This window comes from Camelus bactrianus, chromosome 13 (assembly GCF_048773025.1).
Source record: "Camelus bactrianus isolate YW-2024 breed Bactrian camel chromosome 13, ASM4877302v1, whole genome shotgun sequence".
NCBI lineage: Eukaryota > Metazoa > Chordata > Mammalia > Artiodactyla > Camelidae > Camelus > Camelus bactrianus.
In genome coordinates, this window is record NC_133551.1 from 41736220 (window position 1) to 41762011 (window position 25792).

The 25792-nt window shown below is 32.9% G+C and overlaps 1 protein-coding gene across 10 annotated transcripts in view; it reads left to right on the forward strand.

The window, feature by feature from the left end:
* The window catches only part of TUT4 (terminal uridylyl transferase 4), a 134709-nt gene that overhangs the window by 60363 nt on the left and 48554 nt on the right, over window positions 1-25792 (forward strand). For 6 of the 10 annotated variants that reach the window (XM_074376487.1, XM_074376492.1, XM_074376483.1 and 3 more), the window contains 9 exons: window positions 5380-5557; window positions 7125-7213; window positions 8285-8336; window positions 10491-10565; window positions 10730-10799; window positions 12170-12296; window positions 20651-20770; window positions 20940-21152; window positions 24885-25059. In XM_074376487.1, the coding sequence (XP_074232588.1) occupies window positions 5380-5557; window positions 7125-7213; window positions 8285-8336; window positions 10491-10565; window positions 10730-10799; window positions 12170-12296; window positions 20651-20770; window positions 20940-21152; window positions 24885-25059 (1099 nt within the window). The remainder of the gene's footprint in view (window positions 1-5379; window positions 5558-7124; window positions 7214-8284; window positions 8337-10490; window positions 10566-10729; window positions 10800-12169; window positions 12297-20650; window positions 20771-20939; window positions 21153-24884; window positions 25060-25792) is intronic. The other 4 variants (XM_074376488.1, XM_074376489.1, XM_074376490.1 and 1 more) reach the window with 1 other exon arrangement.

Genomic DNA, 25792 nt, shown 5'->3' on the forward strand with positions numbered 1-25792 from the left:
ATACCTGTAAATTCCAAGCCCATAATAGGCACTCAATAAATGATGGTTGTCATTGCTATTATTATAGAGGTAGAGAATGCTTGCTTGTTGAAAACAAGCCAGTAGATGGGGCAGTGTTTAAAATGAGGAGAGTAAGTTGATTACCTGAGGAGGTAAAGTTTGACAGAATTCAGTCTATTATTAATCATGAATTAAAGAGAGTGTTTCATTATGTTGGAAAGGAAAGACATTAAGAAGGGTTCACTGAATATTTGACATTAAAGTTACAATGAGTTTTACCAGACGGGTACAAGAAAGACTGTCAAGGGCCTTTTAGGCATAAGTGACAAAATGAGTGATGATGATGTGGAGATCTAGTAGCACATACAGTATTTGGAAGCTGCTGTTTAACTGGATATCTGCCCAAAATGTTGGAGGGAGTAGAGGGAATGGTTGGAGGAGGGCCTAAAATGGCAGACCAAAACTAAACTACTGTATATTCCATGTTAAGAAGATGGTGCATTATCTTGTTGGTGCCATTGAAGGTTTAAAACAGTTTTTTTCTAATTGTGATAAAATATATATGACATTAAATTTGCCATTTTAGTCATTTTTAAATGTACAGTTTAGTGATATTGAGTACATTCACATTGTTGTACAATGGTCTGCACTATCTATCCATCTCCAGAACTTTTTCATTATCCGGTATTGAAACTTTGTACCCATTCCCCCTTGCCGCTGGTAACTACTATTCTACTTTCTGCCTCTGTATTTAACTGTTGTTGGTACTGCATATAAGTGGAATCATATGTTTGTCCTTTTCTGCTCATTTCACTTAGCATAATGTCTTCAAGAGTCAACCATATTGTAGTATGTATCAGAATTTTCTTCCTTTTTAATGCTGAATAATATTCCATTCTGTATAGTATATACTATGTTTTCTGTATCCATTCATCCATGGATAGATATTTGGGTTGTTTCTACTTTTTTGCTAGTGTGAATAATGTTGGTATGAACATTGGTATAGAATACTTGTTTGAATCTTTACTTTCATTTTTTTGTGTATATACCCAGAAGTGGAATTGCTGGATCAAACAGTATTTATGTTTAATTTTCTTTTTTAAAAAAATATTTATTATTATATTATTTAATTATTTTATTTTGACAGGGTGGGAGGTAATCAGGTTTACTTATTTTTAGAGGAGGTACTGGGGATTGAACCCAGGACATAGCATGCGCTCTACCATTTGAGCTATACCCTCCCCGCTATGTTTAACTTTCTGAGGACTTGCCATGCTGTTTTCCATAGAGGCTGCACCATTTTACATTCGCATCAGCAGTGCACAAAGGTTCTGTTTCTACACATACACAAAACTGTTGAGTTTTTTTTTTCCTATTGTTTTTAGTGTTGTTTAATAACCATCCTAATGAATGTGAAATGATGTATCATTGTGCTTTTGATTTGCATGTACCTGATGATTTCTGATGTTGAGTGCCTATTTATGTGCTTATTGTCTGTTTGTATATCTTCTTTGGAGAAATGTCTATTCAAGTCCTGTGACCACTTTTGAGTTATTTTCTTGTAGTTGAGTTTAGGAGTTCTTTATGTGTTCTGGATATTAATCCCTTATCATATATGTGACTTGCAAATTTTTTTCCCCATTCTGTGGGTTGACTTTTTACTCTGTTAATAGTATTGCTTGATGCACAAAAGTTTTTAATTCTTAGGAAGTCCAATTTGTCTATTTTTTCTTTTGTTGCCTGTGTTTTTGTTTAATATCCAAAAAAAAAATCATTGCCAAATTCAGTGTCATGAAGGTGTTCTGTTTTCTTCTAAGAGTTTTATAATTTTTCTCTTATATTTAGGTCTTTGATCCATTTTCAGTATAATTTTTATATGATTGAGTATATTGTGTAAGGTAAGGGTCCACACTGCATGTGTGATATCCAGTTTTCCTAGCACTATGTTTTGAAGAGACAGTCTTTTCCCACTAAATGTTCTTGATACTTTTATAAAAAAAAATCACCTGACCGTATATATGAGCATCTATGTCTGAGCTCACTTATTTTATTCTATCAGTCTATATGTTGATCTTTATGCCAATGCCATATTGTTTTGGTTACTGTGGGTTTATAATGAGTTTTGAAATTAGGAAATGTGAGTCCCTTATCTTCATTCCTGTTTTTTCAAGATTGTTTTGGCTTTTTGGGGTCCCTTGAGATTCCATGTGACTTTTAGGATCATTTTTTTCTATTTTTGCAAAAAACTGTCATTGGGATTTTGATAGGGATTGCGTCGAATCTGTAGATTGCTTTGAGTACTACTGACATCTTAACAATATTAAGTCTGTCAATCCATGAACATGAAGGTATCTTTCTGTTTATTCATGTCTTCTTTAATTACTTTAAGGAGTCTTTTGTCTCTTTCTGTGTACAACTCTTTCATCTTCTTGGTTAAGTTAATTCTTAAGTATTTTATTCCTTTTAATGCTGTTTTGAGTGAAATTATTTTCTTAGTTTCCTTTTCAAATTGTTCAATGTTAGTGGATAGAAATGCAACGCTTTTTGTGTGCTGATTTGTATCCTGCTACTTTGCTGAATTTGTTCATTAGTTTTAACACTTATTTTTTGGTACACTTGAGGATTTGTACATATTAGATTATGTTATCTATGAATAGAGATAATTTTATTTATTACTTTCCAATTTTGGTGCCTTTTATTTCTTTTTCTTGCCTAATTCCTCTGGCTAGACCTTCCAATAATACGTTGAATAGAAGTGGTGAAAATGGGCATTCTTTACTTGTGCCTGATCTTAAAGGGAAAGCTTTCAGCCTTTCACCATTGAATGTGATGTTAGCTGTGGGTTTTTCATATGTAGTCTTTATTACACAATGGTAAGTTTCATTTTATTCCTAGTTTGTTGAGTGAATTTACCGTAAATGAGTGTTGAATTTTGTCAGATAGTTTTTCTGTATCAGGGGAGGTGATCATGTCATTTTTTTTTTTCCTTTCATGCCTCAAGGTGGTATATTACATTGGTTGATTATTTTATGTTGAACCGTTCTTACATTTCAGGAATAAATTACACTTGGCCATGGTAAATAATCCTTTTAAAACTCTGTGAATTTGGTTTGCTAGTATTTTGTTGAGGATTTATTGAAGGGTTTTTAAGTAGGAAAATAACTGGTAGAAATATGAGGAATGGGATGAAGGTCTGGAGACTAGAGATGGGAAACTAATTAGGAGGCTTTTGTATCATGGACCAGTTTTTCTAGCCTAAACTTAATTCTCTCCAGCATTTACCTCATCTTAGCAGAAGGCATCACCATTTACCCAGTTGCTTAGGATAAGTACATTTGAGATCCATCTCTTTCTTTTACACCCCACATTCAAACAATTAGCAAATTCTGTAGAATTATGTATTCTAGATTTAGTCATTTTTTTACACACACCTCTACTTTTTCTGCTTTAATCTAAGCTGTCTCTCACCTGGACTGTTTCCAACTTATCCCTTTTCTTGCCCCCCACAACCTTCATTTAGCAGCTGCAATTGTTCTTTTAAAGTATGTCATAACATGTTACTTCCTGCTCATAGCCCATCAGTAGCTTCCCAACTTAGAATAAAATTTTAAGCTCTTACCAAGTTTTATAAGGTTATACAATATTTGCCTTCTAATTAGCTTTTCAGCTTCATCATCTTTCACATTCACCCCTTTGTTACTCAGCTTTAGCCATATTGCTTTCTTCAAATAACATTAAATATTTTCTTGCCTCTGAGTCTTTGTATTTATTGTTGTCTGTGTTTTGAATGTTCTTCCCCCAGAAATTTAAATATCTCTTCTTCACTTCTTTCAGGTCTCTTTACCTGTTTGGAGCAGATTTTTATGTCCACTGTATTATAAAATGAATACCTCCTTCCCATCAGTCCATAGCCTTTTACTCTGTTCTAATTTTCTTAATAACACTATCTGACATCATAACATATTAATTTATTTATCTGTTGTCTGTTTCCTCTAGAATATAAGTTGCAGAAGGCTAGGTGCTTAAATGATCATATTTATGATAGGGTACATGAGGATGTCAGGATGATTTGGGGATGATCAATGATAAGAGGATGTCAGTCTGAATGTTTGATGGAACAGTATCCTAAAGGATGTAGGATAAGCTTATTAATAGTATAGATAGAAGAGTGTGTTCACTGATTGTTTTTTAGCCTCTTATTTCAATCTAGCAGTACTTCTTTGTATAGAAAGAAAAATTTGTTGCATATTAATCTTGTGTCATTTTTTCATTAAGTATGTTGCTGTTAATACCTTGAATGAATCCTGAAAAAAATAGTCCTGAAAACTGAGACACTCATCTAAGATGTAGTTTATAATTAAGATTGCAGAAATGGTCACAGAAACTTATAAAAATAAGATTGTCTTACTTCCTATGTTTGATTATTCTGTACTTTAGGTAGACTTTATTTATGTTAAGTCTGAATGTGGTAACAAAGAATAAAATTAGAAATAGGCCAGAGTCCTTGTTTAACTGTGTGGGGTTGGGGGAGGGGGAAAGAACAAACTACTTTTGATTATTCTGTTGGGAGCTCCATGTCTCAAAAAGTAAGAGATTGTTTCTTGACTGAAATGTAGTAATAGAAAATGCCTTTGTTATAATATTAAATAAGAGAAATGGTATGGTCTCAGTTTTGTTTAAAAATGAAGAAAATAGTAGGACGTGAGCTGGTGGATGATTTTCTTGATTGCATTTTCCTATAATTTATGTAGCTTTTGCAGTTAGCATGTATTTTAAAAATCAGAATAATTAATTTTAAAAAGTCATTTTGTGTGTGTATAATATAGTCCCTTTTTAGCTCGTTTTAAATTGGCTTTTAAACTTTTAGCAGAACAGAGATTTTTAAAAAAACACTTTGCCTAGTGTTATATAAAATAACAGAAAACTCAGTTGTAGATGATAGGTAATATATCAAATATATGATAATGTTTAAGATGTTTTTCTAGGGCCATTTAATCTGATACTGTGTATGACATTCAGAGATATTTAAGACCCTCTGCTACATCTAATACAGTCTCTCTTGGCTGCAGCAAAATTATCAGCTAAATGTTGTACTTAGGGAATCTTGGCTTTGATACAGCATTTCAGAATTTGCAGACAGTAAAGTAAAACAAGCTTTTTTTTTTTAATGTTTAATAATGTTTAATATAGCACCTCTCATTCTTCCAATCTTGCTTCACCAAGGCAGAGATCTGTCTCTTTTGTTCACTTCCATATCCTAAGTGTTTTAAATTTGGCTGTTGAAGGTAAGTATTTGTTGAGTTAATATATTTCTGTCCTTCTCTCCTAAATATGAGGATATTAAAATAGGAATCTGTTTTTATGTTGTTAAACTAACAGGAAAAACAGGAAGAAAGTGAGCTTCGTTCTCTTCCACCTCCTACCCCTGCCCACTTGGCTGCTTTAACTGTTGCAGTTATTGAATTAGCAAAAGAACAAGGAATAACAGATGATGACCTCAGAGTCCGTCAGGAAATTGTGGAAGAAATGTCAAAGGTTATAACAACATTTTTACCAGGTACTTCATTTTATACTTAATTTTTAAGATCACACAACTCTTCCTCTTGCTTCCTCTTGAACTTAGGGTAAATTTCTTAATGTTTTCCTTTCTTTTTTTTCTCCATCTTAAAAGTAGATGAATTTAATTGTTTTATGCATGGCTTTTTTGGGGAAATATTTCAAAAAAGAAAAATGGAGAATTATGGCATATCGTAATTTTTGTAATAAGAAAAAAAGATTTTAAAAATGCCAGATACAAGATTAATTGTTTAGTGGTCAAATAGTATATTTTATATTAATTTTTCATTATCATTGACTTCTAAGTGGGCATTTTAGTTGTATTATTTTCAGTATATACATTTGAATCAGTCACTGAATAAATTCCTATTGCTTGTTAGTGGGGAAAATTATTTTAAGGATTTTAGAGGTAAAATTTATACTTTTATTTCTTTTTGACTCTTGCTCTTTCTTTACAAAAAGCTTATGTTTTTGGTGCAAGGGAGAGTTAAGCCAGGTTTATTGTAGACATTTATGTATAGATTATTTGCTTAGCCCTCATCATTTTGTGTATTAATACTGAATTTAGGTAAATGTATATTAAATAAGACCTGTTTCTTACCACCAAAGGAATTTTAGACAGTTGCCAAATTATAATTTTATGTAGAGCCATTGTGAGATTTATAAGACAAAACATAAAATTGAAACTGAAAATTTTTATTTCTCTTTATCCTTTCTATAATAATGTAGTTTTCTATCTAAAAACATTGATACTAGTTTACATTATATAGGAAGATTCACTATTATTATCAGAGTAGAAGTGAAATATTTATGATTTTTAACAACTTGGATGACACTCAGACAATTTGTGAACTTGAAAAGTAGACTTTTATATATACAGCTGAGTATAAATTTAAGCTTTCTAACATACTTAACCTGATGAGTCTCAATCATGTTATTTTTCAAACTGCATTCTGGTGTGATCCTTTGAAAATTTACCTTATTCTGCTTTTTGAAATGACATATTTGGTAGATTGAACAAGATGTAGGTAGCATGTATTGTTTCTATTTATTTTGTTCTATGAACTCTTGAGAACCAGAGTTGTTTTGATTTTAGGGTTGCAATATCAGTTGACCTCACTTCACTTTGTATTTTTAAAGAGCACTAGCATTGAACGTCTACGATCTCTTCCCCCAAGAAGTGCTGTCTCTTACATAAAATATAAATACTTAAAAATAAATGTAGTTTGTGACAATGGCTATAGCTAGGTTAGTACTTTCTTTACTCTTACATATTAAATGTTAAACATACTTCTGATCATTTCTAAGTGAATTATTACTAAAATTTTATTTAAACACTAAGCTTATATGAGTTATTTCTTTATCCCTTCCCTGTTCCTGAACCCTATAATTGAGGAATATTTTTATTATTTTGTAGATCAGTTAGAAAGGATGTTATTCTTCTATAATTGTTGTACTAGAATTGGAAAACATGGAGTTGAAATATTTGCAATCTTCCTGTTGCTATTTTTTAAAATTCTCATATTTGCAGACTGTTTCATGCTTTGATATTTTTCCTTTATTTCCAGAATGTTCACTTAGGTTGTATGGCTCGTCTCTGTCTAAGTTTGCTCTGAAAAGTAGTGATGTTAATATAGATATAAAATTTCCTCCCAAGGTAAGTAGAAAAGAACCTTTCCTGTGTGATTCTTAACTGGTACTTGGTATTTTTTATTGATTATCTTTTTAGAAAAGCTATAGAGGACTATAAAACTCTGGCTTGTAGAATGTTGCTATCTTGATTAAACAGTGCTTTTGGAAAGTACTTTTTAGGGGTTAGACATAGGTGGGATTAAAGTAATAAGGAACAAAAAAAAAAGGAAGAAGGCATTCAAAAAAAAAGAAAAATGCTTATATTTGAACAAGTTGAACAGTTATTGCTTATGGTAAACAGTATAGAAATAAAAGAGAACTTTGAAATCAGACATCATTGTTCATATCTTGGCTTCAATGAGCAAGTTATTTGACCTTTGTGAGTCTCGGTTTCTAGTTTCCAAAATATAGTGCCTGGTACATTATGGGTACTTTTAATAAGTAGTAGCTAGGACCATTAGCAAAAGTACCAATATTGTTTAGCACTGCTAACATTGCTTTTATTAACATATCAAATATTTAAAATAATGAGTTGACATTTTATGTGTTTTTAATTTTTTGAATATAAATTTATGCTCAAGGAAATTTGATTTTAGTGAAAATTTGATGTTTTAATTTCTAGTCTGATACAGTCATTTACTTACATATATGATTATTAAGCACTTTTTAATAACAGCAAAGTACACGTTTAAACTAACATTTGACATGCTTGTTATTTAAAGTAGTATTTTAATCTAAGCATTTTGGCCATGCTGCCAGTTGTCAGTAACCCTCAAATTTCTTATCTCAACAACTTCTCTTTTGAAATCATTGGTAAATGAGTTTCTTTTCATTTGTTTTGCATGAAATTCCAGAATCTTTTCTCACTCTAAGATATTAATTCTAGGAGTGTTGCTGGGATAATACCACTACATGATTTACTAGATTCTACTTCCATGATCAGGGGTTCTTAACATAAAACTGAAACACTGTGCTGTTTTCATTATTTTAAAATACAGAGCATGATTTTAAGTATTTAATGAAATTGAATTCTTTTTAAAGCTCTGAAACTTGAACCTTGAAGTTAATAGATTTATTTAATTTGAAACTTTTTTAGATGAATCATCCTGATCTTCTGATACAAGTGCTTGGGATTTTAAAAAAAAGTGGTGAGTTTATTTTTAAGTTTGTCTTTCTAAAGAAAATTCTTTAATGATGAAGATACATGCATTTTATTGTTTATGTATGGCTAACCAAGGTAAACTAAAACTGTTAGCATTATTTGAGTCATTGTATTACATGTGGATATACATATACATGTAGTTACATGTAAATATCTATGTATTTAATAGGTGTAGTAGAAAATTCACATGTTGATTAGATCACAAGTATATTTAATATTGATATAACAAAACTGCTGCCTTTTGGGTAATTTTAAAAAGTTACCTTTGAATATTATGGGGATTTCTTGTGTAAAAGAAGACAGGAAACCTATAATCATAGGGAGAATGTTGATGAAAGAAGACTTAGGGAGAGACTTGGGGAAAAAAATGTGTGTATGCATTGAGTAAACATTTTTTTTTTCCACTTGAAACAATATTAACCTAATTCAACCATTTATATTACATCAACAAAATTATACTTAGTAAGTTTTTCATATGTGGCTTATCTATGTAGATTGATTTTTATGTAAAAAGGACATTCATACAGGTAAAAAATACTTCTAAAATAAAAATTTTAGAAATTACAACTTTCTTGAAGCAGGTCCCAGGTCATATAGTACAATCTGGAGTGTTAGTCTCTTGGTTTTACTTACTGCTTTTCTTTTTATAAAGTAAAGCTATGAGCTCAGGATCTGGAGCCAGGACTTCTGGGCTCAAATTTTTGTTCTACCACTTACTGGTTTTGTATCCTTTGACAGATTTTTTAAGAGTTAAAGCTTCAGTTTTCTCATCTGTAAAATGGCAATAATGTAATATCTTTTTTTTTTTATTTTAAGTTAAAAGGTTTTGTTTGTTTTTGGAGGGGGATGTAATTGTTTGTTTGTTTATTTATTTACTTACTGGAGGTACAGGGGATTGAACCCAGGACCTTGTACATGCTAAGCATATAGTCTACCACTGAGCTATCCCCTCCCCCTTGGTGGGAAGTCTGCTTTTGAGGATGAAATAGGTTAAGCCAAAGCTTAAAATAGTGCCTGGTATACAGTAACTTACTAAATTTCTGCTAATGTGATTGTTCTTATTACTATTGTCATCTTAAATTTTATGAATCAAAATTACCTGGCAAAAATATTTGCATTTTGACTTAGAAGAGATAGCTTGTTGACCTTAATTAGCCTTACTCTCTCATTGGCTCTACCATCAGTTCTAAACTTCCTTTCTTCTCTCTGTCTGCCCTATCAGCTCTCCAATATTTATCAGCTCCTTGGCCATTTTCCTGGATGATTCATTTTTATGGCATTTAGTTGGTCCAGTTTAACCTGTAAAGGGGTTTTAATATCACTTTCTTTCTTAATGAATAGTTGTCTCAAATTGCACAAAAATTCTAAAGCAGATTACTGATAAGGGCTTTTACCTCTTTAGACTCAGGAGACAGTATTAAGCTAGCAAAAATATTAAAATTTTCTTTTTCACTAACATACATGAATAGATAATCTTAAGTCACATAACATAGGTTTACAAAATTTAGTCTGAGTGTAAAATTGGTTATTCCCTCCTTTATGCCCTTTGCATTCTTTAAAGACCTTTATCCTGTCATCCTCAGGGTTTATTTGTTTATATGTTTTCCAAATCCTTACTTGGGCTCTTTGTGTCTTATTCATTGTCATATCCACGATGCATAATGGAATTCCTGACGTGTAGGTCTTTAGCACGTGTTTTTTAAATAAATTAATAATTCCAACAAGTACTACTAAGAGATTTTCTTTAAACTTCAAGTGAAATAATGTTAATCCATCTATTTTTGTTTAGATTAGTTATTTTATGGCATGCGGCCTACCTTGGATATGTAGAGATAGCCTTCAGAGTGGAAGTATGCTTCACCTGTTAGTCCTTCCTTAGGAGTTTTGATTGGGCAGACTCTTCTTATATTAACAGGAAATGGGGACAGCAGAGTTAGCCTTTCTGCAATGAATAATTTAAAAGAACTAAATTGTCAAAGCCTTGTAGGTTCTCATTTTGTGACTCCTGTGGAAATAGCCCTCAGAAGTAAGTGGTGTCTTCTGTTTGCTATATTTTTGAAGGTTTAATAACTTTGACTAAATTTTATACTTACTTGGAAATATTCAAACTTTTAGGGATGTTAAAACCTTTCTTCTTAAGGTGATTATTATGTTCGGACAATATTTGGGACTCTGCCTGTGGTTTGTGATAATACAGCAAATAACACCAAGAGAGGTAAGAGATTCTGTTGGGTTGATGCTCATAATGAGAAGAGTGGATTATCCCACAGAAGCAATGAGAGTGATTTGTAGAAGGAAACTATTACTTAATATTTGCCATAGAGTAAACATTTGAGAGATGCTGACATTAGCTTACTTGTTTTAATTTTTTTTCATTAGTACTATATGTAGATGTGGAATCTGATTTTCACGCGAAAGTTCCTGTTGTGGTGTGCAAGGATCGGAAAAGGTTGGTAACAGTAAAGAGAAAATACAGTATTTTAAAAATAACAATAGCAGCTAAATATGCAGTGAACATCTGTAAGAGAAAATTTTTTTAGATTTCTCTTTGGGTTAACATGACTAAGTTAGTTTCTTTTTATTAAAAATAGCAAGCCTACTAAAGCATGTGAACAAGAAATAGAGTTACCAGACAGTTAAAAATAAAACATTCTAATGCAAAGCTTTTCATTTGAATCTCAAGTTTATTCACTGGACAGTATTGAGCATTTACTATATATTAGGTACTGCTTTGCTTATTTCAAACGTAAGTAAGAAATAGCCTCCCTTCTCAAGGAGCTCACTGTCTATTAGAATTTAGATTTTAGTTCACTGAAATTGAAGGACTCTTTGAAGACTAAGCTTGCCTTTCTAATCAGATATTTGCAGGACTGAGAGAGCAAAATGCCTTTGAAAAAGGGAACTAAAATAATCCTATCAAGATCAATGTGGGAGACATGGAAACAATACTGAAATGATAAAAAATTCTTTTATTATTAACCTGTATTTCTTACATTTTAAGATTACTATATTTTCTTATTCAGAGCTTGGAGGATCTATGGAGATCCAGTTCAACTTCCTTATTTTCTAAATTAGAAAATTGAGACCTAGAGTGATTATATGATTCGTCCAAATTCAAATTATTCAGAGGAAAATTGAATTGCAATGGAGGTATTCTGACTTCTAGCATTTTTTTCATCACATTGTGCCAAATTGCCTCTGTGTGGCAACCTTAGTTACATTCTTCTCCCTGCCACCAAAATATTTCTACTATAATTCTGTCACCCCGTTTAAGTAGCTCCTATTTTCATTTACATATAAACATTACTTGTGGATTAATGGGTAGATTCTATTCTGAAGAGTAGCATATCAATAAAATCATGAAAGCTTGGATAGGAGAACTTAGAGTCAAGAAGTATAGTCAGTTCAGTATTTCATTTTTTGCTTTTATCATGTGCAAAGCAAAAAGAATGAACTAGGAAGGTATATTGCACTATTTGACATTGATAAGATCAATGTCTTTTCTCTAATATAAATTAAGTTTTGGTGAATCATAATGCTGCTTTTGGAATAAATTTTTCATGAACTTAACTACAAAATGAGGTTGAAATTTATTTCCAGAGTATAAATGAACAGTTAAAACATCTTTTGTTTGTATGGAATTCTAGTGATGGAAATGTTATATAGTTTTTGGTAGCTCTAAGTTCATTAAAACATTTGTTTTTATTATGACTTCTTAGGTTTTAGCGCATGGTGACTGGAAAGGATAGCCACAGGATTTGAAGTCTTTTGGTTTTTAAGGTATTAATACAATAAAATTTATTTGTTTTTCATTCACAGTGGTTTGCTTTGTAGAGTGAGTGCAGGAAATGATACGGCATGCCTCACTACTGATTTACTTGCTGCTCTTGGCAAAATGGAACCTGTCTTTACTCCCTTGGTGTTAGCCTTTCGCTATTGGGCTAAGGTAAGTGGATCAGAAGAAAAAAGTACCTAATCTTTAAGATAGCTCAGACTTCTGGGCTCTGGAGGTCAAGAGGCTTCCTAAATGTGACCAACATACTGTTGTGCTGTGTGAGACACTATGCAAAGGACTGAGGACAGAACAGTGGTTTCCTTACAACTGCTAGTGGCTTTCCTTCCTCTCCTTCACTCAGTGTCCTAACTGCATCCTTGAGCTTTCTTGACAGGAAAGTCACACATTACAAGCATACCTCAAAGACCACCCCAATAAAGCAATTATCTGGGGGAGGGTATAGCTCAAGTGATAGAGTGCATGCTTAGCATGTACAAGGTCCTGGGTTCAATCCCCACCCAGTACTGCCTCTAAAAATAAATAACTAAAGCTAATTACCTCCACCCCCCCACCCCATCCCCCCAAAAAACTGGAAAACTAAAAAATAAAGCAATTATCACAATAACGGGAATTACATGAATTTTTTTGTTTCCCAGTGCATATAAAAGTTATATTTACACTATGCTGTAGTCTGTTAAGTATATAATAACATGTCTAAAAAAAGTATATACCTTCATTAAAAAATGCTTTATTCCTAAAAAAAAGATAACTCAGGCTTTTTCTTGCACTAACATGTAACATAAATCATAATATGTGGGGACAAAATATTTATCTATGCTGGACAGAAAGTGATGTGGCAGGTTCTGATAATGGACATGAAAATGAAATTTCATAGGTGTATAGAGTTATTGATATATATTTAGGATTTTTAATGATTATACTTTATTCTCTTTTTATGTAGTACATAATATGAAAGTAGTGTGAAAATATTCTCTTTCACATCTTAATATTTGAGGCTCAAGATTTCACTCTTATTGTAAGTTAAAGTTGTATGATTGTAAGATATGGTTATGCAAGTTAAGATCTTCTGTTAGCATGTTTTTTTCTCAATCACAGTCTTAGAACATTATTTTTTTTTCTTCTGAACTATTTATAACCTGCAGCAATTTCTGAATGGGCAACTGCTAAGGGTTAGTTATCTAAGTTTCCTGAATTAGACTTAATTCATATTATTAAAGGCTGTGGTTTTCCCTTTGCTCCAGGTTACCTCCTGGAGGTAGTGAGGAGTGGTAAAGTAATTACCCACATCAGTCCAAACGACTAGAGAGAGACTTTTAGCTTTCTTATGTAATATTCATCAGTATAGTATTCATCACTTGTTAGACTAGTGATGAGTAAATTCTCTGTCTTACACAAAAAAGATGGATTAGTAGGTAGTGGTAGGGGTGATAACTTGAGAAGAAAAACAGCCATTGAAACATTTTGTCTAAACTTGTGTGTGTGGGTGGGGAGGGTAGGTAATTAGGTTTGTTTGTTGGTTTATTTAATGGAGGTACTGGGGATTGAACCCAGGACCTTGTGCATGCTAAGCCTGCGCTATACTCCCCACCTTGTCTGAACTTTCAATTAGAGGATTCTCCCCATACTTGGGACAGAAGCAGCTGACTGAGTAAGGAACAGCTTGAAAAGTAAGGAATAGTCAGAAAGCCTAAGGCTGGAGCATCTTCGTACCTAAGGCCTCTGTGTTTGCTATTCCGTTCACTTGGAATGTTCTTACCCTACATAACCAGAATAGTTCACTTTTACGCCTTTTTTCAAGTTTCTGCTCAGATTTCTCCTTAGCAGTGTTACCTGGACCACCCTGTATAAAATAACATTGCCTCTATCATTCTCCCTGCCTTTTTCCTGCTTTATTTTGTTCATAGCACTTACTACCACCTGCCATATGTATATTCATATATTTGTTTGTGATGTTTTCTTCCAGTGAAATTGTAAACCTTGTGAGGACAGGAATTTTAGTGTATTTTATTTATTCACTGCTTGTCCTAGTGCTTCTTATTTTACTGTGCCAGCACAGAGTAGGCATTTAATAAATATTTGTTGAATACATGGTCCAGTTTCTGCAGAATGGAGATTTTTAACTCATGGAACTGACTGGGAGCAGTGAACCAGTCTGAGGGAGGATGAATGCCTCTTATTTATCTCATTATATTTTGTACCTAGCACAATGCCTGTATACTACAGAAATTTAGTGCTATGAAATGAAATAAACCAATTCCAGTTCTAGTTTTTATACTAAGTATTTATGTCATTTTGAGCAAGGCACTTCACCTATCTGAGCTTCAATTTTTCCATCTGGAGAGATTATTTTGAAAGAGATACGAGATAATGAGAATATACTTTGAGCTCCAAAATGCTGCACAAACCTTTTTTTTTTTTTCTCCAATTGGCAAATGAGATTATTTAAACACTAGTAAGTCCACAGGAACAGGAACTGGTGTGACAACCCTAGTAAATAAAGTTTCTCAGAGTATGAGACGAGACTGGTAGATGAGGCATAGTCATCACTCAGGAAACTGAGTGTATCAACTCCAGGAAGGCTAGTAGCTTCATAAGGGATGAAGAATTAAACAGCTTCCTCTGGGATGATACTTTTTAATGATGACTTAATTTTTTAGTGGTCATAGATAGTCTTCATTTCCTCACAGACATTCTTTTGTTCTTCTAAGTAGACTGTGTTAGAAGACTATAAATGATACTAGGATAAGTTATTTTCATTTGGAAAAAAACACATGGCCTATAAACTTTGCTTCCTAAAGTGGCTCTTAGAAAAGATTGCTCAAATTTATATTGATTCTGAACATACCAATCAGTGAAGGACACTAAAAAGCTTGTTACAAAGCTGGTGGTAGACTGGTTCCTTTCTGTTTCCAACAAAACAATGTGTCTCATTTTTGGCAGCTGTGTTAGTTACAAAGACCTTTCTTCATGGTTTTCACTTTTTGAGTTTATTGTAAGAAACCTAGAAATGATTCCTCTTTGAGTTTTTTAAAGCAGTTTTATGTATCTTGAAGTTTTAATTCACATTGTACATTTCTAATAAAAGCACAGATTTTCCACAATTTGAGGGTTCATAAATTCTAGTATATGATTATTATTTATTCTTAAAACTCATTATCATGAGATTACTGTTGATTGTCCTTTTGTTATCACCACTCTTAAGTAGCTATATTATTAACATTTCAGTAATAGGAGATAGTTTCCTAGGAAAGCCTATTTAACTCTGGGCAGCAAAACTCTTAGTCTTATCAGTCCATATAGTCAAGTTTTCTAACTCAGAGCCACTTTTTGTGGTTAACATATAAATTAATTTTAGCAGGATGTGACATCTGAAAGAGATTCCTGGGTTTATTTTACTTTTATTTTTTATTGTATGTATTTAAGGTAATATAACTTGATGATTTGATATGCATATACATTGTGAAATAATCACCAGTCAAGCTACTTGACATATCTATTACCTCACATAGTTACTTCTTTGTGTGTGTGGTGAGAACACTTGAGATTTATTCTCTTAGCAAATTTCAGCTACATAGTACAATATTCTTACCTGTAGTCACCATGCTGTAGATTAGATCACTAGAACTTATTCATCTTGTATAACTGAAATTTTATACCCATTGACCAACATCTCCCCATTTCCCTCTCCCCTAGCCTCTGGTTACCACCATTCTCCTCTCTGCTTCTATGACTTTGACTACTTTAGATTCCACATATAAGTGAGATCATATAGCACTTACCTCTGTGTGCCTGGCTTATTTCACTCAGTATAATGTCCTCTAGGTCTATCTGTGTTGTTGCAAATGGCAGAATTTTCTTTTTAAGGCTGAGTAGTATTTCATTGTATGTATACACTGTATTTTCATTATCCATTTGTCTGTCTGTAGACATTTAGATTATTTCCATATCTTGGCTATGAGATCTCTGTGTTTTAAGAGCTCTCTCTTAAACTACCTTAACATTATTACTCTGAAATGTCTGATATTGTTAACTGCTTACATGAGGAGTTCGTTATGGTTGCAAAGAAGTTTCTGGTTAATCTGACTTATTCATTAGCTAGCCTACCCTATGTCTTAATACCATCGATAAATGAGAATTTATTCCAGTGAGATATTTCAGACTTTTTATAAGTGGGTTTTTTTATCCTTTCTTATTTTTAATTATATTCTTAACTTTACTAAGCCATTAAAACTTTAGTGAGTATGCTAAATCGTTATCATCCAAGAATAAAATAATAATAAAAATCCAATTATAGACTAATCTTCCTTGAGTAGATGCAAAAGTCTAAATAAAATATAAACAAGTGGAATATATCAGAGTATCAAAATGACCATGCAGAATTTATTTCAGGAATGCAAGAATAGTTTAATATCAGGAAATCTGTTAACATAATTTATTATGTTAACAATTTAAAAAATTTTATTTTTATTGAAGTGTAGTTGCTTTACAGTATTAGTTTTAGGTGTATAGCAAAGCAATTCAGTTATACATATACATGTATATATATATATATGTTTTTAGATTCTTTCCATTATAGTTTATTCCAAAAAATTGAATATACTTCCATTGTTTATCTGTTTTATATATAGTCATGTGTATCTGTTAATCCCCAAATCCTAATTTGTCCCTCCCTTTCCCTTTCTCCTTTGGTAACCATAGTTTGTTTTCTGTGTCCATGAGTCTGTTTCTGGTTTGTAAATAAAATTTGTATTTTTTTTTTTAAGATTCCACATATAAGTGATATCATATGATATTTGTCTTTGGCTTACTTCATATAATAACCTTGAGGTCCATCCATGTTGCTGCACATGGCATTATTTCATTCTTTTTTATGGCTGAGTAATATATATTAACAATTTAAAGCAGAAAAAAACATAGATACTGACAAGGCATGCTCTTCCTAAAAAAAAAATATTTAAACTAGAAATGCAATTTAATGATAAAGATTATTTACAAAAAAACAAAAACAAAACAGTAACAAACATCAAAAAAATGAATTGCTCAAGCTTTGTGTTAAAATTTGGGGTATTACAGAGGTGTTCATCAATGATATCATACATTGTTTTGGAGTTTTAAAAAATGCAACATAGATGGACCTAGAGATCATCATTCTAAGTGAAGTAAGCCAGAAAAAGAAAGAAAAATACCGTACCATACTAAATACCATATGATACCACTCATATGTGGAATCTTAAAAAAAGAAGAAAGACGTTATGAACTCATCTACAAAACAGAAGCAGACTCACAGACGTTAGTAAACAATCTTATGGTTACCGGGGAAAGGGGGTGGAAAGGGATTCATTTGGGAGTTTAAGATTTACAGATGTTAGCCACTATATATAAAAATAATTTTTAAGTTTCTTCTGTATAGCACAGGGAACTATGTTCAATATCTTGTAATAACCTTTAATGAAAAAAATATATATGAAAACGATTATATGTTTGCATATGCACGACTGGGACATTGTGCTGTACACCAGAAATTAACACATTGTAATTGACTGTACTTCAATAAAAAAAATGCAACATGAAAAGAAAATGGAAAAATGAATGTAAATTTTGGAAAAACAGTAAAATTTTCTCTTTTCTAATTATTTGATTATGTACCTAGAAAACCCTAGTTAAAAACTACTCGGATTAATAAGAGAATTTATAAGATGCAGAATAACCATACAAAAACCAGTAGCTTTTCTCTGGCATAAACATAACCTTATACAATAGAAACAGGGAAAACTATTACCTTCATGGTAGTGACACAAATTATAAAATAACTAAGGAATAAATTTAATGGAAGAAAGGTACAGGAAGAAAATTATATTATTGAAAGGTGAAAACAAAATCTAGACAATTTCATTCATTCAGCAGACATTTGTTAAATGCTTCTTGTATGCTATGTTCTTAGCTGCTGGAAACATCTAGCAGGACATGCTGAGTCCTGTTGTTGTGAAGTTTACATACTTGTGGAAGAATCAGACAGTAAAGAAATGTACTAAATAATACAGTATCTGGTAGCATTTAGTGCCATAAAAATGAGATAATGTGATAAGAGAGTGACATTACGCCTGATGGTCAGGGAATGTTTCTTTAAGGAAGTGATATTTAAACTCAGATCAGACCAGCATAACCAGACACTTGAATGCCTGAGGGAATAGCATCCAAGGGATAGCTGGTACAAAACCTCTAAGGTGAGAATGAGCTCATGAGGAGCAGAAAGGAAGCAAGACTGACTGGAATGAAGTAGAAGTGAAAGTTATAGGAGGTGAGGTTAGACAGACAATCCCAGTGGTAAGGAATTTGTATTTTAATTGGGGTGGGAAAGCATAGGATGAATTTTAAAAGGTGTGTATGACTTGATGTGATTTATACTTGGAAAAGGTTTTTCTGGGATAAAGAGTAGAAATAGGGAGCCTAGTGAGCAGGCTGCTGTAGTAGATCATCTAGAAAGGATAATGATCTGTACTGGATTAGAGTGGGTATGAAGCAAAGTAGACAAATTTATGATAAGTTTTGGAAGCTGAACTTGCAGAAGTACTGGATATGGGAGTTGAGGGAAAGTGAGTAATTGATGATAGTTCCTAAATTTTTGGAAAATACAAAAATACCAAGTTCTTGGGTAGGGAGACAGTATCCCTAAAATGTGAAATCTCCTTAAATTAATCTTTCAAATGTACACTAATTTCAATTAGAATTACCAATAATTTTTTAAAAAATTATTAAGTAATCTTAAAGTTAGTATGAAAGAATAAAGTTTGAGAATAGCCAGAATAATTCAGAAAGAGAAGACTAGTGAAGGGGGATGTACTTTACCACTATAAAACTGCTTTAATCAAGTGTATACCATTGGCATAGGAATAGACAAGTAGATCTGTGGAACAAAATAGAAAGCCCAGAATTAGATCTGGTGTAAATAAGATTTTAATGTATGATGAAAATAAAATATTTCATTTCAGTGATAAAACAATGGTTTATTTAATAAATGGTGATGTCACACTTTATCTTTTCGAAGAAAATAATTTTGGACCTTTGGCGTACTACATACAAAATAAATTCTGCTTAAATGAAAATTAAAAATTTTAGAAGAAAGTTTAAGAGTATACAAATGTAACCTTTGGGTTGGGGAAACCTTTTACCATAATAGGAAACTTAGAAGCTATAAGCATATTTAACTATATAAGTATTAATATATTTTATATGATAAATAGTACCATAAATAATACCAAAAGAAAAATAGATTAGGAAAACTAACATTTTTCACTGCATATGTCAGATACAAAGGGTTATTACCTGTAATGTAAAAAGAACTCATACAAATTGGTATGTAATGATGAAAATAGAAAAAACTAGCAAAAGATTTAATTGTTCAAAAAAGAGCAAATCCAAATGGTTAATAAACACAAAAATTTGTATAACTTCTTAGCATCCAGGAAATGCAAACTGAAGTAACTATTAGATATTACATCTCACTTATCCTATTGACAATTTTTAAAAAAAACTGATAACACCTAGTGTTGGAAAGCATGAGAATACACTTGTGTTACTGGTGAAAAGAGAAATTTTTGTACTGATTTTGGAAAATAATCTCATAATGTTTTTATTAGAATTTAAGTATATCACTTTTTTTGGCCGGGAGCAGTAATTAGATTTGTTTGTTTGATAAATACTGGGGATTGAACCCAGACCTTGTGCATGCTAAGCATGTGACCTGCGACTTGAGCTATATTCTCTCCCCCAATATCACATTTTTTAATCCAGCAAACACATTCCTGGGAATACAGCTCATAGAAATGAGCATTAGTACTTAGGAAAATGTGTAAAGATAAATATTACAACACTGTTTAAAGTGACAAAAGCTGGGAACAAAATGTGAAAGTCCTTGGGTTGGGGGAACTATTGAGTAACCATCCAGATCATAAACTATAATTTAACCATTTAAACGAATATGTTAGGTGCATACTAATTGACTTAGAGGTGCATTGTTAAGGGAGAAGAGTAATAAACAGAAAGATGTCTGTAATATACATTTTCAGCAAAACAATGACAAAAAAACTTAAGATCCTCCCTATATTTATATAGAAAAGAGGAATGTATGTATATTTTATATGGTTATTTGAGTATAGAAAAAGGCATGGAAGAGTACATAGAAAATTGTTACCATTGATGTAGAATTAGAGGCACGGTAAGAAATAATACTTTAAAAAGATGTCCACAGTAAAAGCACTATGCATGATATGGTTCCACTTAACTAAAATACGTATGTGTCTTATATATGCAGTAAAGAAATGAATGGAAAGATGGTTACCAGTATATAAATAGTTATTTCAGGGTAATGTGATTTCAAGGCATTCCTTATATTTAATATTTATTGTTTGAACTTTTTACAGCAATTATGGCAGGAAAAAACAAGCTTTTATTGTGAGGGAAAAAAAGAATATTAAAGAAAGCTAAAAGGTGGTACTTTTTTGCAGTTGTGCTATATTGACTCCCAAACTGATGGCGGAATTCCTTCTTACTGTTTTGCTTTAATGGTGATGTTTTTCCTACAACAAAGAAAACCCCCTCTTCTTCCTTGCTTACTTGGAAGTTGGGTAAGTGTGAGTTTGTGACATGTATGTGCATGTATATATATAGTTTGTTCTGCAGAATACTCTGTTCAGACACTTAAAAGCTGGAATTCTGGTTTGTTATCTGTTTGTCCATCTTTTTTTTTTTTTTAATAATTTTTCCACTACCAATTTGGAATGCCTTTTTATATAGATTGAAGGCTTTGACCCAAAAAGAATGGATGACTTTCAGCTGAAGGGCATAGTAGAAGAGAAGTTTGTGAAGTGGGAATATAATTCAAGTAGTGCAACTGAGAAAAACTCAATTGCTGAGGAAAACAAAGCTAAGGCAGACCAACCAAAAGATGATACCAAGAAGACAGAAACAGACAACCAAAGTAATGCCATGAAGGAAAAACATGGCAAAGTAAGCTTTTTTTTGTTTTGTTTTGTTTTTGGCTTTTCTATCTGTAGAATTTGTGATGCCTTCTATTGAAGCTATTTTAATAGTAGATTGATTGACTGACCTTGAGTAAGCCTCTTGGCCTCATTTTCCTCATCTGTAAAGTGAGGGGTTGATCTGGTTTAGTTTTTCAGTTCCAAGATTCCTAAGAAATTTATACCTCATTTTGGAAGACTTGTGTTGTTTGAATCGTGTCAAGATAATATCCTTTGTATCTTTTTCATTTAGACGAGAAAAATTTCCTTCAGGTGTTGGGCTATGACCAAAACTTCATCATATGGGAATTATGTTGCCAGATTGGTGGAGAAATAAAAACCTGTGCTCCTTTAGGGGGTGGCTTGCTTATTTAATCATTTGACATTCATTTATTAAGGACCTGCTATGTGCCAGGCATTATCTTGAGTGCTAGAGAACCCAAGATGAATACTCATGGATTGAACCCTCCAGAAGCATGTAGTCTTCTGAAGTAGACAGACATATTATTACAAAAATGTGAACATTACTGAAATCATTGCTCTGGCTAGACTGAATTATATGTAGTTCCCTGAACACATGTTCAGTTCTCCCACTTTCCTAGACTACCTCTACCCTCTCCTCAAATCATCAATACTCTCAGCTAATGATCTTGCTTATTATTTCACTGAGAAAACTGAAGCAATCAAAGGAGAAATTTTATACTCTTCCATTACCATCTACCACTATCTGCACTCACATACTCTGTTTTGCTGTCTGATTGTAAAAGAACTTTCCATGTTGCTATCTGAAGTAATTTTCTTAACTTTTGTATTCACTCCCATCCCTTCTTGTCTATTCCAGAACATCCTTCTAGCAATTTTTCTCTTTCCCTCATAAGTTACTGATTTTTCATTCTCTACTGAATCATATATGCTTTTATTTCTCCTCTTTTAAAGAAAAATATCAATACCACTTCCCCTCCCAGCTATTTCTTTGCTCCTCTTTGCAGTCATACTTCTTGGAAGAATTGTCTGTATACACTATTTTCAATTTCTGTGTTTCCTCTTAACTCAGTCTGCCTCAGGCTTTGACCTGCATTAATCTACCAAAACTTGTATCATCAGTGTCAATATCCTCCACATTGCTAAATCCAGTGGTCATTTCTCAGTTTTTCTCTTTATTGATTTATCAGCAGCATTTGCCAACTGACTATTTCCTTCTCTAAAAAAATTCTTAACTTGCCTTTCAGGATACCACAGCCATGCTTGATTATTCCTTCTCAGCTTCCTTTGCTGGTTTTTCCTTTCCTCTCCAGCCTCTTTAATGTTAGAGGACTCTAAGGGCTCAGTCCTTGATTCCCTTCCTCACCTTTTTCTGTATCTATATTTCCTTGATGATCTCATCTAATCTCATGGATTTTAAGTACCATCTATATGATGATGACTCCCAAATTTAAATCTTCAGCCAAACCTCTCTCCTGAATTCTGTAATTGTATCTTCAACTGCCTATTTAATGTCTTTACTTTAGATGTCTAATAGATATCTTAGTGTGTCTAAAACTGAACTCCTGATCTTCCCCTTGCTCCACATGCAGTTTTCCCATCTCAGTTTATGACACTTCATCCTTTCCATTGCTCAGTCAAACCCTTGGTGTCATCCTGGGGGGAGGGTACAGTTCAGTGGTAATGCATGAGATCCTAGGTTCAATCCTCAGTAGCACCATTAAAATAGATAGATAGATAGACAGACAGACAGACAAACAAACCTAATTTACCAGCCTCCCCCCCCCCAAAAAAAACCCCCCAAAATAACAACAAAACCGCTTGTAGTCATCCTTTACTACTCTCTTTCATACTCCGTACCAAGTCTGTCAGGAATTCCTGTCCTCTCTATTTCAAAATATATTCAGAATTTGACTACCTCCACTGTTACCATCCTGATCCTAGCAATCATCATCTCTGACCTTGGTTACTATTACAGTCTCATAAGTTTCCCTATACCTCTCCTTGTCCCTTATGGTCTATTCTCAACACAACAATCAGAATGTTTCTTCTAAAACTTAAGTCAGTTCACACCCTTCTCCCTCCCCTCCTTGAAATGCTTCAGTTGCTCCTCATTTGATTTAGAATAAAAGCCAAGGAGTTCTTACTGGTTAGCTCTTTGTTTTCCTTTTTTCTTATCCTCTCTCTACAACACTAATTTTCTTTCTTCCTTTTCCTTTTCCTTTTTTCCTTTCCTTTCTCCTTCCATTCCCTTAACTGAAATTAATTTTCTCACAGTTCCAGAGGCTGAAAATCTTAAGATTAGGGTTGATTTCCTCTCAGGCCTCTCTCCTTGGCTGGCAAGTGGCTGCCTTCTTTGGCTCTTCCTTTATGTGTATGCATCCCTGGTCTCTTCTTTTGTGTCCTAATCTCTTACAAGGACAGCTGTTGGATTGGGTTATGGCCCACCCTCAAGGCCTCATATTGACTTACTGGTTTTCTTTTTGAAGCTGTTTACACTCCTACTTTAGTGTATTTGTTCTGTATCTTATTCCTAGGAAACTTTTCCTTTAAATCGTAGCTTCTCAACAAGTCCTAACATGACCACTACTTAACACTGAATATCCCATATCCCATCTTCTTTACTCAACCTACTCAAGTTTTTATTTTCATAGTACTATTCTTCTTCTAACTTACTGTGTAATTTGCTTATTAAGTTTGTTGTTTATTGTCTTCCTTCCCTAGAATGTAAGCTCCACTAAGGCAGGGATCTTTGTTTTTTCTTCACAGATATATCCCAAGTGCCTGGCACATAGTAGGCACTCAGTGAGTAGTTGTAGAATTCAATGAGTGAATGACTGTTTTATTCCTTTATATGCCTTAGTGGTCACTTTTAGCCAGTCTTTATCTAGCTAATTCATTTAGAATTCAGGTATTACCTTTTCTGTTAAGACTTCTGATTTTAGAGGCCTGTTTTAGCATGTAGCCTTTACTGCAATTATTAAATGGTCTCTTTCTCTTCTAATAGTGTATGAAGTAGGACCTCACCTTATTTAAGTGATAGTATGGTATAATGATAAGCAACATGGACCCAGTAGCCAGGTGGACCTGAGTCAGATCTTTGCTCTATAGTATCATAGAGCTCTTAGAATTAATAGTTACATGTGCAGCACTTAGAGGAGTGAATGCTACATGGCGGACGTATGTTTGTGTGAGCTCCTACTATTTTCTGATATCTCCAGCACCATGCCAGGGACATAGTAGGTTCTAAAATGTTTACCAAATGAAAGAATTAGCTTTTGAAAGGCCAGGGCATTTACATAGATTTTAAAAGTAATTGCTGCGATGAGGAGCTGGGGCAATTGTTACACAGTGGTTAGCAACCTTGAGTGCACATGAGAATTACTTAGGAAGCTTTAAAAATCCTAGTGCCTAGTCCATTAAATCACAATCTTGGGAAGAGTATAAATGGGAGTGGTATCAGACTCACGTATTAGTGGATTTTAGTGCTCCCAATGTGATTCTAATGTGCACCCAAGGTTGAGAATCACTGGGTTAGTGGAAAGAACACAAAATTTTAGGAGTCAATAAACTGGGACGCTCTGTTGCCAGCTGTGCCACAAATTGCTTTCTGGCAGCTTACTCCTTTATGCCTCACCTCAGTTTTTGAAAAGGTGATCTCTAAGGTCTTTTTAAATTGAAAATTAAATGACTCTATAGTTTTGTGAAGCTTGAATGAAAAGAATTTTTTCTTTTCCAGTCTCCTTTAACATTGGAAACACAAAAGCAGGTGTCCCTGGGGCAGTTATGGTTAGAGCTGCTAAAATTTTACACACTGGATTTTGCTTTGGAGGAATATGTCATATGTGTACGAATACAAGATATTTTAACAAGAGAAAACAAAAACTGGCCTAAACGGCGAATAGCCATTGAAGGTGAGATGATTTACTTCTTTTGGAGATAATTTTTTTGTGTACTACTCATCATCTGTTTCTAATGTAGTGTTACAGATTTTATCCCTTGGCTTTTTAGAACTACATATGCCACTAGGTTGTCATTACATATTTTGGATTAATTCTTTATTGAGTCCATGATAGTTCTGTAGGATTAATGATTATTTAAAGGTTTCCAATCTGTAAATATTATAATGACTAGGGTTATTAGCTTATTTACATGCTTTTATTTTTATTTTAATTACAAAAAATTTCAAAAATATCGAAAAATAGAATAGCTGTTGAATACTATAAGATATTTTTGAATAGATTTGTGTCATAAAATTATGTTAAAAGTATAATTTTAAAATACAGTTCTTTGTTGTCTTGTGAAGTAACTCATGTGCTAAATGTGGCTAAGCTAAAGGAAAAAAAGAATGATTAATGTTGACAAACAAGGCTTCACATCAAATCCTGAGAACATTAAGATCTTTAGAGATACAGAAATTAATAGTATGGCTTCTAAATTCTTAATACAAAATTTAAATTCCGCAACATTTTGCTCACTTTTTATAGATGGGAAATTGAATTTCCATCCATAATTTCAGTTTGTTTCGACTACACATTCTTATATACCCTCAGTCCTCTGCTGGCCTTCTCTGCTAAGTTGGACCCACATATATTTTCATGCACTCAAACTCATACTCACATCTTGTACTGTCTTACAAAGTGTGTC